The sequence below is a fragment of the Protopterus annectens genome, chromosome 4.part1 (genome assembly GCF_019279795.1).
Source record: "Protopterus annectens isolate FY-2018-M chromosome 4.part1, PAN1.0, whole genome shotgun sequence".
NCBI classification, from domain to species: Eukaryota; Metazoa; Chordata; order Ceratodontiformes; family Protopteridae; genus Protopterus; species Protopterus annectens.
This window is the reverse complement of record NC_056734.1, coordinates 171,688,152-171,700,673: the sequence shown is the minus strand read 5'-3', so window position 1 is coordinate 171,700,673 and position 12,522 is coordinate 171,688,152. Positions and strand designations below refer to the sequence as shown.

Below are 12,522 nucleotides of genomic sequence, written 5' to 3'. Positions count from 1 at the left end.
TCTGGGGAGAGTGACGTCCTCATATACTATCACATTAATAACGAAGTCCAAAGTACACAATCATTAGTGAGGGATTTGGGCACCCAGGTTGATAGCAATCTGACTTTTGACCACCATGTTGCTTCCGTTGTACAGAAAGCTTTCTACATGGTCCACCTCATAAGTAAGGGTATCTCATCTCGGGACAAAGAGGTCATAACATCCCTGTATTCTTCCCTTATAAGGCCAATTATTGAGTACAATGCCCCCTTTAGCATGTACCTCACAAAGCACATGCAGCAGCTGGAGAGACCACAGAGGTTCCTCACCAGGAGACTCCAGGGCCTCAATCATCTACCCTACACAGATAGGCTAAAAGCCCTGTCCCTCTACTCAGTTTCATACAGACTCCTCAGAGATGACCTCTGCCTGGCATACAAAGCAATCTTAGACCCACTCTTGATGGGACAGCTGCATATCTGTAAGTCAAGTTCCACTCGAGCAACCCACATGTGCGACCTCAACCTGGTCTGTGATATCAATATGATTTGTTGGCGGGACAGATTTGTGTCCCAGAGGCTCCCAATCTGTGGAATTAACTCTCTCTCCACTTCAAGCAGAGCACCTCATTATCCCTTTTAAGCTCAACCTGGATAATTGCATGGGAAACAGAAAATACACACCTGGGATTCCACCTGTGTCCCTGCTGGACAGGGGCTTTGGGTGCTGACATGTCTAAACATGGGCTAAACTCTTGGCTAGGATTATAAGGGCCTCAGGGCCAATAGCCTAGTAACCTTCTATGATCCTATGAGTCATAACTTTCAAACAATGCATACTAACAGAAATCCTGTTATTTTAGCATGAAAGCTTTGTATAAACTTAACTTTTATTATTTTGAATGACTTCTTTATGTGGCTCTTTTCTCCCCGGGGCCACCGCTAAAAAAGGACTCTTGCTCAGTCGAACATTCCCAGTTAACAAGTGTCAAATAACTGAATAATAAATAAATAAAAGAAGTATTTAAAATCTCTCCCTATTTTTGGGCCTTTGCCCCCCATTTTTTAGGCTTTGTCCAGATTTTTTATGCTAAGAGTTTGACAGGTATGTTTATAACTATAAATTAACACATTTTGGCAATAACGGATAACACTGGACTTTGAGTAACTCGTGTCTATGAAAACAAGCACAAGTTATGCTTAGTCTAGTGCTCTCAATTATCGCAATGGTTAAAATAATAATGGTATGAGACTAGCATTTCAAGATAATTTTAGATACTGCATACTCATGAGAGCTAACTGCTGCCTGCATGACATACACAAGATACTGCCATGGGTGTTACTGAGTCTTGTAAAATAGGAAAGTGTGAAATCTTAAAAGTTTATTCTCTCTGTGCTAGGAACAAATTTCTCCCATCATCCACAGTTCAGCAGGTATGGACACCCTATTCCCGATGTGGAATATACTGTACAAAGCAGCCCACCTTAAGTTTTATTCAGGGCCTACCAAGCTTAAGCATGTCTGCAGGCATATTACTACTACTGCAAGAATGTATTTGTTGATGTTACTTGTCTAGGGTTGCCAGCTGTCCGGTTTTCAGTCAAATTGTCCGGTTAAAAAAAATCATCAAAACCGGACTAGTGAAGTCCGTTTTTTTTTTTTTTTTTTTGCAGTCAGGCGTCAAGGACTGAAAAGTGAAAACTGAAAACATACTATATGCAATGCTGTGCAATTACCGGTACCACCGTCTGCCGCCCGTGTTCTCTCCCCTTTTCCTTTAAGTACGGCTTATTAGTCATCAATCAGCTGCTCATCATGCATGCGTGCTTATTCCACCATTCACCAATGTGGAATGGAAATAATCGCGTGGAAATTTTAAGCAGCACAGTTCCAGCGTGAATCGTGATTGAAGAGGTAGTTTTCATTCTGTTTGTTAGCTTTGACTACAGGCTAGTAGCACTGTATGTTGCTATGTTTGTTTGAAAACAAGGGAAATACCTCATCTGAGGTTTTCTGTGTAAAAGCTGTGGTTGCATGCTTATGTATGTATTGAAATAAGTGACTTGCTAGGTGCTCATGCTTGGATTTTGTACGGCACTATATGTACCTTGTCTGGTTGCATGTTTCTAATGCTGTCTCATAAGAGTCAGAGCCCATAAAGTTTTTATTTTCTGTAATTGGTTTTAAACATTTAGAAAAGGGCATCTAAATGTTTTCTGTGCTAAAAATAGGTGGATAAAAGGTGTGGGTAGAAAAGTTGTATTACTACTTCGCAATCACAGGCTATAATCTTAAGGTTTAAAAATCAAGTTTGTGTATAAGAGAAACTCCGTGATCCAGATACAGGAGTCTGAATTAGTGAGCACAGCAGACAAGTTGCACTTAGTTTGACTAGTATATATTTTGCATCTGTTTGTTAAAATTAGCAGTGTAATCTTGGGTTGTTAAAATTTATGAAGTGTAAGTGTTTCATTGAGCTTATGTCAAAATATCAAATGACACAAACGTTAGGAGTCCATGCATTAAAAACAAACATCATCTCCCAATCCATCAAAATAAGAACAAGTGTCCCCCCCTGCAAAAACAACTGCATTGGTTTCAACTCCCGATCCCTCAAAACAAAAATAAATGTTTTGCAGAGGGACAACCCCCCCTGCAACTATTATACCCCTTTATATTTTCTAACTCTCAAGATCACAACAATCCAGGAGAGGGTAAATCACCCTTACCTGCAGTATTCTGTGACTTCACGTGCCCACACTCACAGCATATGTAACCAAACTAACTAAAAACACACACAGAACTGGAAGCTGCTCTATTGTAATACCAGCTTTAAAAAAGTATGGAAGCACAAAGTATCTAACCACTTTTGAAGCTGATGATTCAAGGTCCACTTTGCTTCTGGCTGCTGTTTGTGTTGAAGTGCGAGTGTGTACCTCTCAGCTGTTAAAGATGTTAAGTGTCATATTATACCTCAAATTTTTGATTTATCCCTTCTGTATTCTGTAATTTTGTGAAATGAGGTGATGATTTATAGTCAACCCATAATGGTAGTCACCAAAGTCACAGAGTTGTTTTAATTGAGAAAATGTGTATCCTTTGAAGTACTGTTATTGTCCCAACTTTTAAAACCAGAAATATAATTTACAATAATTATTATTTTGCCTCTATTACTGATTCTGGAGATTCTGAAACTGAGAACTGTTTGGCAAGATATGTTACAGCTTTTGAAGCAGTTACTTGGCTTCCCAAATAGTACTTTGTTATCTGCTGCAGAAGGTTAATTATAACAGTGATACTGAAGAACCTGAAGTTATTTTTCTCTTGATTTCAGAGCACTGTCAACATCTTTCCTATATTAAGGTGTTCATAAGTAGGTACTAGGCTATCGGCCCTAAGGCCTGTAAAAGCCTAGCCGTAAAGATTCCCTGGCTTTCACCACCCAAAATTATTTTCCTGTGTCTCTGTTGAGCAGAGCCACAGAAGTGATCCCCAGGGTGTATTTCTTATCTCCCATCCAAGCGTCAAGATTTTTCCTAAAGAGGGCTAATGAGGTGCTCTGCTTGACATAAATGGGCAGTCTGTTCCAAAGTATGGGGAGTCTCTGGGACAGGAACCTATCCCTCCAGCATGTCTTGTTTATTGTGGGAAAACACTGTACAAACTCCATTTTTCTTGTTTCACAAAAAGAAACAGACTATCAGTGTTGTTACAATTGGCTGATTTACTATGCTTTTTTTACAGGAAAGCATAGTAAATTGGCTGAAAGCAGGCATCTGGAACAGAAAAAGAGGGCGTTCCCATCAGCTGATATCACAGTGATGTCACAGAATAGGCGTGGCATTGATGGGAGAGTGGGTGGGGATGGGTGGAGTTATGGGTGATGCGAGGAGCGTGACCTTAGTCCGGTTTTAGCCACAAAGAAATCTGGCAACCCTATAACTTGTTCCTGTGTCAGTGAAGTACAGTCATACTAAATTCACCACAGGCATAGTGCGGAGAGTATCAGACGCAAATACAGAAATAATCAGGGGCACTTTTTAAAATATTACTATCAATGCTGATACATTTTCTGAAGTTAAATAACTGACTGCATAGTTCTCAATCTTCCATCTCCAAAATGAGGAACACTAGCTCTCATAATGTAGAACAAATGGGCAAAATGTGAAACACATACTAAAAAATTACTAACAGCTTCAACTAGGAAGGTCATAGGATGGTTAAAATATGCTTACTTATAAAAAGATCGTTTAATGACTTAATACGAGTCATTTCTATTCAAGATGGATATCAGTTAAAAATTCCTAACACTGAGTGTGTGTCAGATCCTTTCAAAAGGGAACTTTGAGGAACATTAACTTTTTAAGATCCCAAATGAGGTACACTTGAGAGGTATGGCTGACTGCGAAATCCTGTGTTTGAGATCTTGATTTAATTTAAAAATGCAAGGCGAGCCGAGCGTATGTACACAGTTACGCTTCTGCTTTAAGATTTCAACCGTCACGCAGACACTATTTCAGTCCAGTGTTCTATTTTATCGCTACCCTTTTATGATTCTGTCAGCTTCCTATTTAAAAGCGTTAGTAAGTTTTCCACATTTTGCCCATTTGCGCCACATTATAAGAGATAGTGTTTTCGTATTCTTGAAATGACAGTTCAAAGCGCCAAGCAAAGTAGAGAAAAGGTTCGACAGCATTTTGACACATGTTTCTACTGCGACTTTCAAAGAATAGTTTTATGGAGCTGAAAGCCACGCGTCCATTGGATTGCTACAGCGTTGTCGTGCTCTCTATGGCAACGCTCCACCTCTCGGAAGATCAGCTATTTATTGTAAATTGTTCCCATGGGGTATATGCCCCTCAGAGCAGAATGATGAGATTTGAGTATCTGTGAGAAGCTGAAAGGCTTCCTGGTGAAATAAGTGAACGTTTTAAGGAATCTGGAAGAACTATCATCATATTGTGGAACGTATTCAACTTCAAGCCATGCAATCAGATGTCCTAAAGTTCTACTTTGGTTTATTCGTGTATTCAGTTTGGTTTACTCTGCACTAAGTTGCAGCATTTGCTTCACTTTGGGGTCATCCGATTCTCTATTAAAATGCCAAACGTAAGATTCTCTGAAGCAGTAACTTCTTTTTATGTAGACACTGCATTACGGGTGTCACGGACAGTACATGTGAGCCAGGATAATGATCTTCAGGCGGTACCTTCAACACTTGTGCATCCTGGAGACCGTCTACTTTTTGCAGATTTCGCACAGCAAGTTTTGACCAACTTTCCTGCAACACAAATAACATCTTTACGGGACGTGGAAGAATTACACATGGAAAAAAATGCAATACACAATATTCCTGAAGAAATAAAATTTTTGAGGAATCTGAAGGTGTTATACTTAAATGATAATTGCATAGACTCGTTATGCGAGGAGCTTGGGGAGCTGACAACTTTAGTACGTTTAGATTTAAGTAATAATCCAATAGGCTGCAGTAACTCGATAGAAGTCATTAGCGCCCTGCACAATATTCAGGAACTCAGGCTGTATAATACACAGCTGGAAGAGTTTCCAGCTGAATTTTGCAAAAAGCTTATTCATCTGGAGTTGCTTGGACTTTCTGGGAACAAACTCAGAAGTCTACCTAAAGAGATTATCAATTTGGTAAAACTGAAAGAAATTTACCTGCAGAAAAATAAATTTGAATCATTTCCTCTAGAACTCTGTCAACTTTCAGAGTTAGAAGTTTTAGATATGGAAGGAAACTCACTTAGAGTATTACCGAAGGAGATCGCATGCCTACAAAAATTGGAAAAGTTATACCTAGCCTTCAATAGGTTGCAGTCACTTCCAAATTCCCTGAGCAGTTGTGAACAACTAATCGTGCTTGACGTGGCCGGTAATTCTTTACAGGATTTACCTCAAAGCATAGCACAGCTTGCCTACCTAAAAGAGCTGGGGCTTTCACATAATGACCTCCGTGTATTTCCACTTCAGCTTTGCAAGGTGACCTCTCTGCAAGTTCTTTACCTGCAAAATACTGGGATAAAAACAATGCCGTCTAATTTTATAAACTTAGGAAAAATTCAGTTCCTAGATCTTAGTCAAAATTGTTTGCATTATTTTCCAGCAGAGATTTGTTCCTTGTTAAATCTGCAGATGTTGTCTTTGGATGATAACAGAATACACAAGGTACTGTGTTCTGCTTTTTATTTAATTATGTTTATGTAGTAGCAATCTTCTTGCTTTGCTCTCCAGGAAGTCACACGGAACAAGTATTATACCCTGTAGTTCTGAATTGTCAGGACAGAATTGTCTAGTTGATATGGATAGTTTAATGACTATTTAAATCTTTTTCACTGTATTCTATTAACTTTAATAAATTAAATAACACTATGTATAATTTTGTGTTACATATATGCTTAAGGGAGCCGTTACCCCCCACCACCATTTTACTTCAGTTTAATAAAAAGAGGGTTAGGAAATAAATCACACATTTAAAATGCCGCATATAAACCAGCTGCTTAAAGTTGTATTGCACATTGAAAAGGCTGCCTACAGTTCTAAATGATCATTAAAAACTCTGTATTATCTTGTTATGATGTCATGACAAGCCGTTTTAGAGATGACATCTGGGTATCTTCCTGGGAGAGTTTAGTACTGTTGTACTTAAACTAGCTGTTGCCATGAGTCATCTGAACATATTCTGTCAGTTTTCTGTCTTCAATTTTTTTCTCCTGTGCAGCTGACCCCAGTGCTTCTCTTTGAATGTAGAATCGAACTCCCACTCCTGTCTCCCCAAGACTTACTCTGATTAGGTTTGGAGGCCACCAAGAACATTGAGGCATGGGAGACTGTTTATAATAGGACACACCAGTTTTCACAGTAACAAGCACTTCCCCAGGTATTTTTATGCTCTCAGACCTATTTTTCAATTGTCTCTCTTAAGAAAATTAAATGTAAAAAATAGACAGCGTAACATCCATTGTGAGGCTTTCACCTCCTGCACCCCACCAAGCAAGGCACTTAAAACTGTGTATAGCACAGTGAAATATGCATAGCAGCCCCCTTGCTGGATGTGCATGGCCATTTTTTTTTTTTTACTGACATTACATTTGTAATGCCTAACATTAAGAATTTAAAATTTTATAATTTAACCTTAAACTGTTTAATGTTGAAAAAAAGTACAAAATTAGAATAATAATTTAGAAACGTGCAAAACACTTCACTGACAATCCCATCGGGACGGCAAACATGTAACCTCCGCCCACACCTGCGTGAAGTAGGATGGTGAGTTTTACTATAAACAATTGCAGAGGTATGTTGGGACAGCTTCACACTACACTTCTGTGGATGTGTTTTGGTCCTCAGTGTTCCCTGTCCACTGCTCTTAAAGATGCATTACGGAGGTGGACAGGGGTCAAATAACGTTCTTCTGCTGGGGACTCAGTAATGTGAGGTACCAGAGAAAATAATGAAAGGGAAGGACCCTGTAGTCGAAACAGTACCAGAAATGACTCTGGAGGCAAATACTTACGAAGTCTGCTTCAGATGGTGCGATATAATTTGTGTCACTGGCATGTGGAAACATATTTTCTATCATTAGGGAAAAGCAGATGTTGTGATATAAAAGACCATACAGCTACCTGTTTTGTAGGGTAGTATGTTTTGTGACATTCCTAGATATCCACTTAACAAACTGCTTTGCAATAGTAAGGATGATGTTCTGGTTTTGGTTGTGAGCTGAGAAAATGATAAAAATAACAATAATAATGACAATAACAACAATAATAATAACATTGAGAAGTTGGTACAGAAGGCAGAAGTGGTGCAGAACTCCATTAAATTTAACATTCCTTTAAAATGTATTGGAACGGGAGTAGTACAGAGATTATATTTAAAATCCAGAATGATACGAAATACCGTCTACATTAACAATGTCAAGACTGTAGAGAATCTGTAGGGGGGTGGGTGAATGTGATATGCTGTGCAGTGCAAGGAGACTGGGTAATAACATAAGCCAGCTACATACACTATTATTTTAATAATGCACACGTAATAAAGGCAAAACAGAAAAGGGGACCACAGGGGAGACAAAGTGGGATGCAGATGCAAAGTTTTATTACTATATATTTTTTCTGCCTATGTCATGTGTTTGCAATTGTATAGGGACAATACTAGGCAAGTGATCACAGGGGACCATACAAGGTCTAGCCATGTATGCTTTTAAGCAGACACACTTAAAAGTTCTTGTCACAAGTAGGCTCTGCCCACACCTGTGCGAAGTAGGATGGTGTTAACAGTGCCCACCTCCCAAATCAAGTAGGGCCATACATGACAACCCTGGTGTAAATTTATGTCTGTCCATCCAGTTATCAAGTCTGAGCATAAAGGAAGATAAAGTAGTACTTTGCTTGACCTGCCACGGTATCGTATTCCATAGGCTGGGAATAAGATGAATTAGGATCCTATCTTTTCAGAAAATCTTGTTTATTTGTTAGTGTAAATTTAAGTATCTAGCATGGGTGTCTGCAAAGCTATTGGTTTTGTACAGAAGTAAGAGGCCAAATAGGATTGGATCTTTCATATCTTGGAAAGCAAGACACAGATCACCTTAGGGCAGCTGCCAGGTTACTGAGTACAATGAGAGCTATGCTAATCTGTCAGAATAATTGAAGGATTTAAGGCCTTTAATTTTGTTGGTTAAAAATTGTTGGGGCTTTTCCATTTGATTGATATCTTTGAATTTGTACGTATCAAATAGGTCATTGTATTCAGTGATGTATCTAACAAAGGCCGACTACAGTGGTACGGTGACTTCTTTGGATATTGAAGATATTCCTTTGGAAATTAATTGAGACAAGTAGAAAGATTTCCCGACTGTGGTGGAAACATGACTACTGAATGAGAGAAAGTTGTCTACATAAATATCCAGGTCTCTTGTGACTGCATCTGTTTGAAGAGGAGTACAATTTATAACATATGAGGTGGGAACAGCTCTTTTGCTGAACACTATGCAGCCCTTTTTTTGCATTTAGGTTGAGACCATTTTTGTTATACCAGGTATGTGCATATTCAGCTCTTTTTGGAACAGCTTAGTATCCATGGATAAATAGAGATCAGTGTCCAGGTTGCAGTCATCATCAAACTGGGTCAACCACAGTTTAAGGATATTGGCTTGGATGCCTGCAGAAAAAAAAGCTAAACAGGAGAGATCCAAGCACTGATCCATATATTGCCTCACTAGTTACAATTTTACACTCCGAGAAAACATTGGCAATTTTCTCTACTTGGGATCAGTTGGGTTGCCAGTTTGCAATCCAGTGGACAATGTCTGGGTTTATATTGTTTGGTTAATTATTTAGAGATTGTTTACATATAGACACACTGTCGTATTTCATGCATGTGTGGGCAGTGCTGACTTGATTGACATCCCAATGGAAATGTCAGTTAAGTGTGCCAGCCCAGCACTCTAATTAGATCAATAATTTTAATTCACTCTCATTTCAGTTAAGAAGTTAATGTGTACTTTATGTCCAACTATACCTCTAAACCTCTTAGTGCAAGAAATTTGGGCAAAGCCGAAAACATTTATTATTCAAATAAAAAAAATAACGGAGAAGGAATGACCTATAATTAGGGATGGATTTTAATTAATGCTATTATAAACTTAATAAGTTGTTAAATTAAAAGATTCTGCTTTAGCATGCATTTTCCTTAGGGATATGAATGAAGTCTGAAACTCAAATGTCACTCATTTTAATTTGCCAGAAAGAACAGATCAGAAATATGAAGCAAAAATCTGTATAGTTGAGAAATATGTGTTTGACATTGCTGACATTAATGACTGACTGCAAGTCAAGGCAATTTACCAGGAAATCAAAACACTAGGTGACTTATGAGGGACAGGCAGAAAACATGAGGCAAAACCAGGGAAGGTTGAGAGGTGTGTCCTTGCAGCAGCTTCACAACTCTCATCACACTGGAGGTAGTGCTTGCTACAGCACAGGAGATATTGTCAAAAGCCTTGACCAAAATCGGCAATTGTTAATTTTGGGACACACCATCATACGTTGGGCAGGTGTGGGCAGTGCCAACTTGACTGACATCCCCATGGGGCTGTCAGTTAAGTGTTTGCCGCTTTGTTTTTTTAAATAGTTTTTCTGCTTTACGTTTTGAAATGTTAAAATGTTTAAGAAGGTTAAATTACACAAAGTAAAGTAAATTGAAACTATAATGGGCTTTGCACATGCATCCAGCAAGGGGGCTGCAGCTACCTTGCTTTGCATAGTTTTATGAGGTTTGCAGCCCTTTTGGGGGATGGGAGCATGAAAAAAAAAAAAAACTTGATTAACGCAAACATTTGTTTCTTGTAAATTAAAAGGTCTGACATCATAATGTTGGCCCATGTCACACTAGAGGTGGTGCTTGCTGCTGTGCATTCTGGTGTGTTCTAATATAAAAAAATTACCACTAGGTCAACAGGTCAAGATGAGTAGTGTGCATAGAGGGGCCCCTGTTCACAACCTCTGTAACATTATTAGGTTCATGGTACAGGACCTGTTCTTCACCAAACCAAACTGAGTGGGGTCTAGATCAGCTAAGTTACCTATATCTGAGTAAATGAGTTCTACTGTGATACATTTCAGGGCTTTGCAGATAAGGCTGGTGAGGCTGAAGGCCATATAATTATCTGGGTCTTGTGTAGAAGAATCACAGTGCCTATTCCCCACACATCAGGCACAAATCCCATGGATACACTGAGGATGAGCAGTTTAAATTCGGGCTCAGCTAGCAGCCTGGTATGGTATAAATCTCACAGAAACATTATTTTTAGACTTTGACAGGGATTCTAAGACTTATTCAAATACGATTACATGGGGAAACTAAATTTTAAGGATTCATGGGTGTAATACTGTGGCTAGATGTGGTTAAATCACTAAATTTATCTTTTGTTATTTTGGCTATGTGCTTGTGATTGGAATGTGTGATATTATTATGGATGAACTTAGTGCATTACTGAACATTATTCTTTAATTTCCTGACAGAAAGGTTTGTAGCTTCCTTTGGTATCTCTAGTGACCTTAAGTTTATACCCTGCTTTATATTTTCTAATAATGTTCTAAAATTCCATGCTGGCATGTTTCAGTGTGATCTTGAGGTAGAGAGGTGGGGATTTCTTACAACTTTTTATTCTTTTCCTTCCGTATAACTTTGTATTAGCATATGTTACTAATACTGTAACTACTATACTGACTTGGGTCATGGCTAAACAGGGTCTCTGAACAAAACCACCTACCTGATTGACAAAATAAACATGAAAACAAGCAAAACCAAACCAACCACCTAACAAACAAATAAGTGGTGCTAGTACAATACAGGCTTTATAGAAGGGGCAGATTGAATAATAGGCAAAGCATTGCAAAGTACATAAAATATGGGCTACAACACATAGCTTTTGATAATTTAGATGTTGATCAGGAAAGCAGAAGATGCAGAAAGAAAGTCCCACAAAAAGAGTAATTATTTATGTTTATTTATTGATAGTTAACTGGGATTGTCAGGGTTGGGTAACTGCTCCTTATCAACAGAGTCTTGGGGAGAAAAGCTCCCTATATATACATACACACTCACACACACACACATATATATATATATATATATATATATATATATATATATATATATATATATAAAATACACACACACACACACACACACACATACATTATACATACATATATGTATACACACACCACATTTATATATATATATATATATATATATATATGGGTCTACTTCATATGATAGAAAGTTCATTTGATAGAAATTCATTTGACTGAGACAGTTCAAAACACTGAAAACCCATTTGACTGAAACTCATAACACTGAAGCATGAAATTAAAAGGATTATGCCCTTTTCCCCACTGTAGTGCAATCCCGGAGTTAGTATATATAGTTAGGGGGTGTGTGTGTGTGTGTGGGGGGGGGGCGTAGCCGCCAACATACTTCATACATTTTAAACCATACACATGGATACTTATAACTGCAATCAATAACTCTTTGCAGAAAACAATATTTCCCTAAACTATGTGGGGGCTACGGCCCCCACATCCCCCAATGAACTTTCTATCATATGAAGTAGACCCATATAGATATATATATGGGTCTATGTTGTTTGGTTGAAAACACATTTGGTTGAAACTGACTTCACTAAGCACACTTGACTGAAAGCTCACTTCACTGAAAACTCACTTGGTCGAAACCCATTTTGTCAAAAGTAATATATGGCCTTTTCCCCACTGTAGTGCGATCCTGGAGTTAGAATATAAAGTAAGGGGGAGCATGGGGGGCACAGCCCCCACATAGTGTGAGTTTATATTGTCTTGTGGAAAGAGTTGTTCATAGCACTTGTCAATATACATGTCTATGGTTTAAAACATTTGAAATAGGTAAGGGCTACGCCCCTACATCCCCCAATATTATGTGTGCTTTTTAGCATTGACACATGTTTATACATGTTTTCTGTTATCAATAGACATTGCACAG

The 12,522-nt window shown here is 38.4% G+C and overlaps 1 protein-coding gene across 1 annotated transcript in view; it reads left to right on the top strand.

The window, feature by feature from the left end:
* Positions 1–4,525: 4,525 nt before the first annotated feature.
* LRRIQ4 (leucine rich repeats and IQ motif containing 4) overlaps positions 4,526–12,522 on the top strand; it is a 382,762-nt gene continuing 374,765 nt past the window's right edge. Inside the window, exon 1 of the mRNA XM_044070079.1 lies at positions 4,526–6,165. Within this exon, the coding sequence (XP_043926014.1) occupies positions 5,080–6,165 (1,086 nt within the window). The 5' untranslated portion in view covers positions 4,526–5,079. The remainder of the gene's footprint in view (positions 6,166–12,522) is intronic.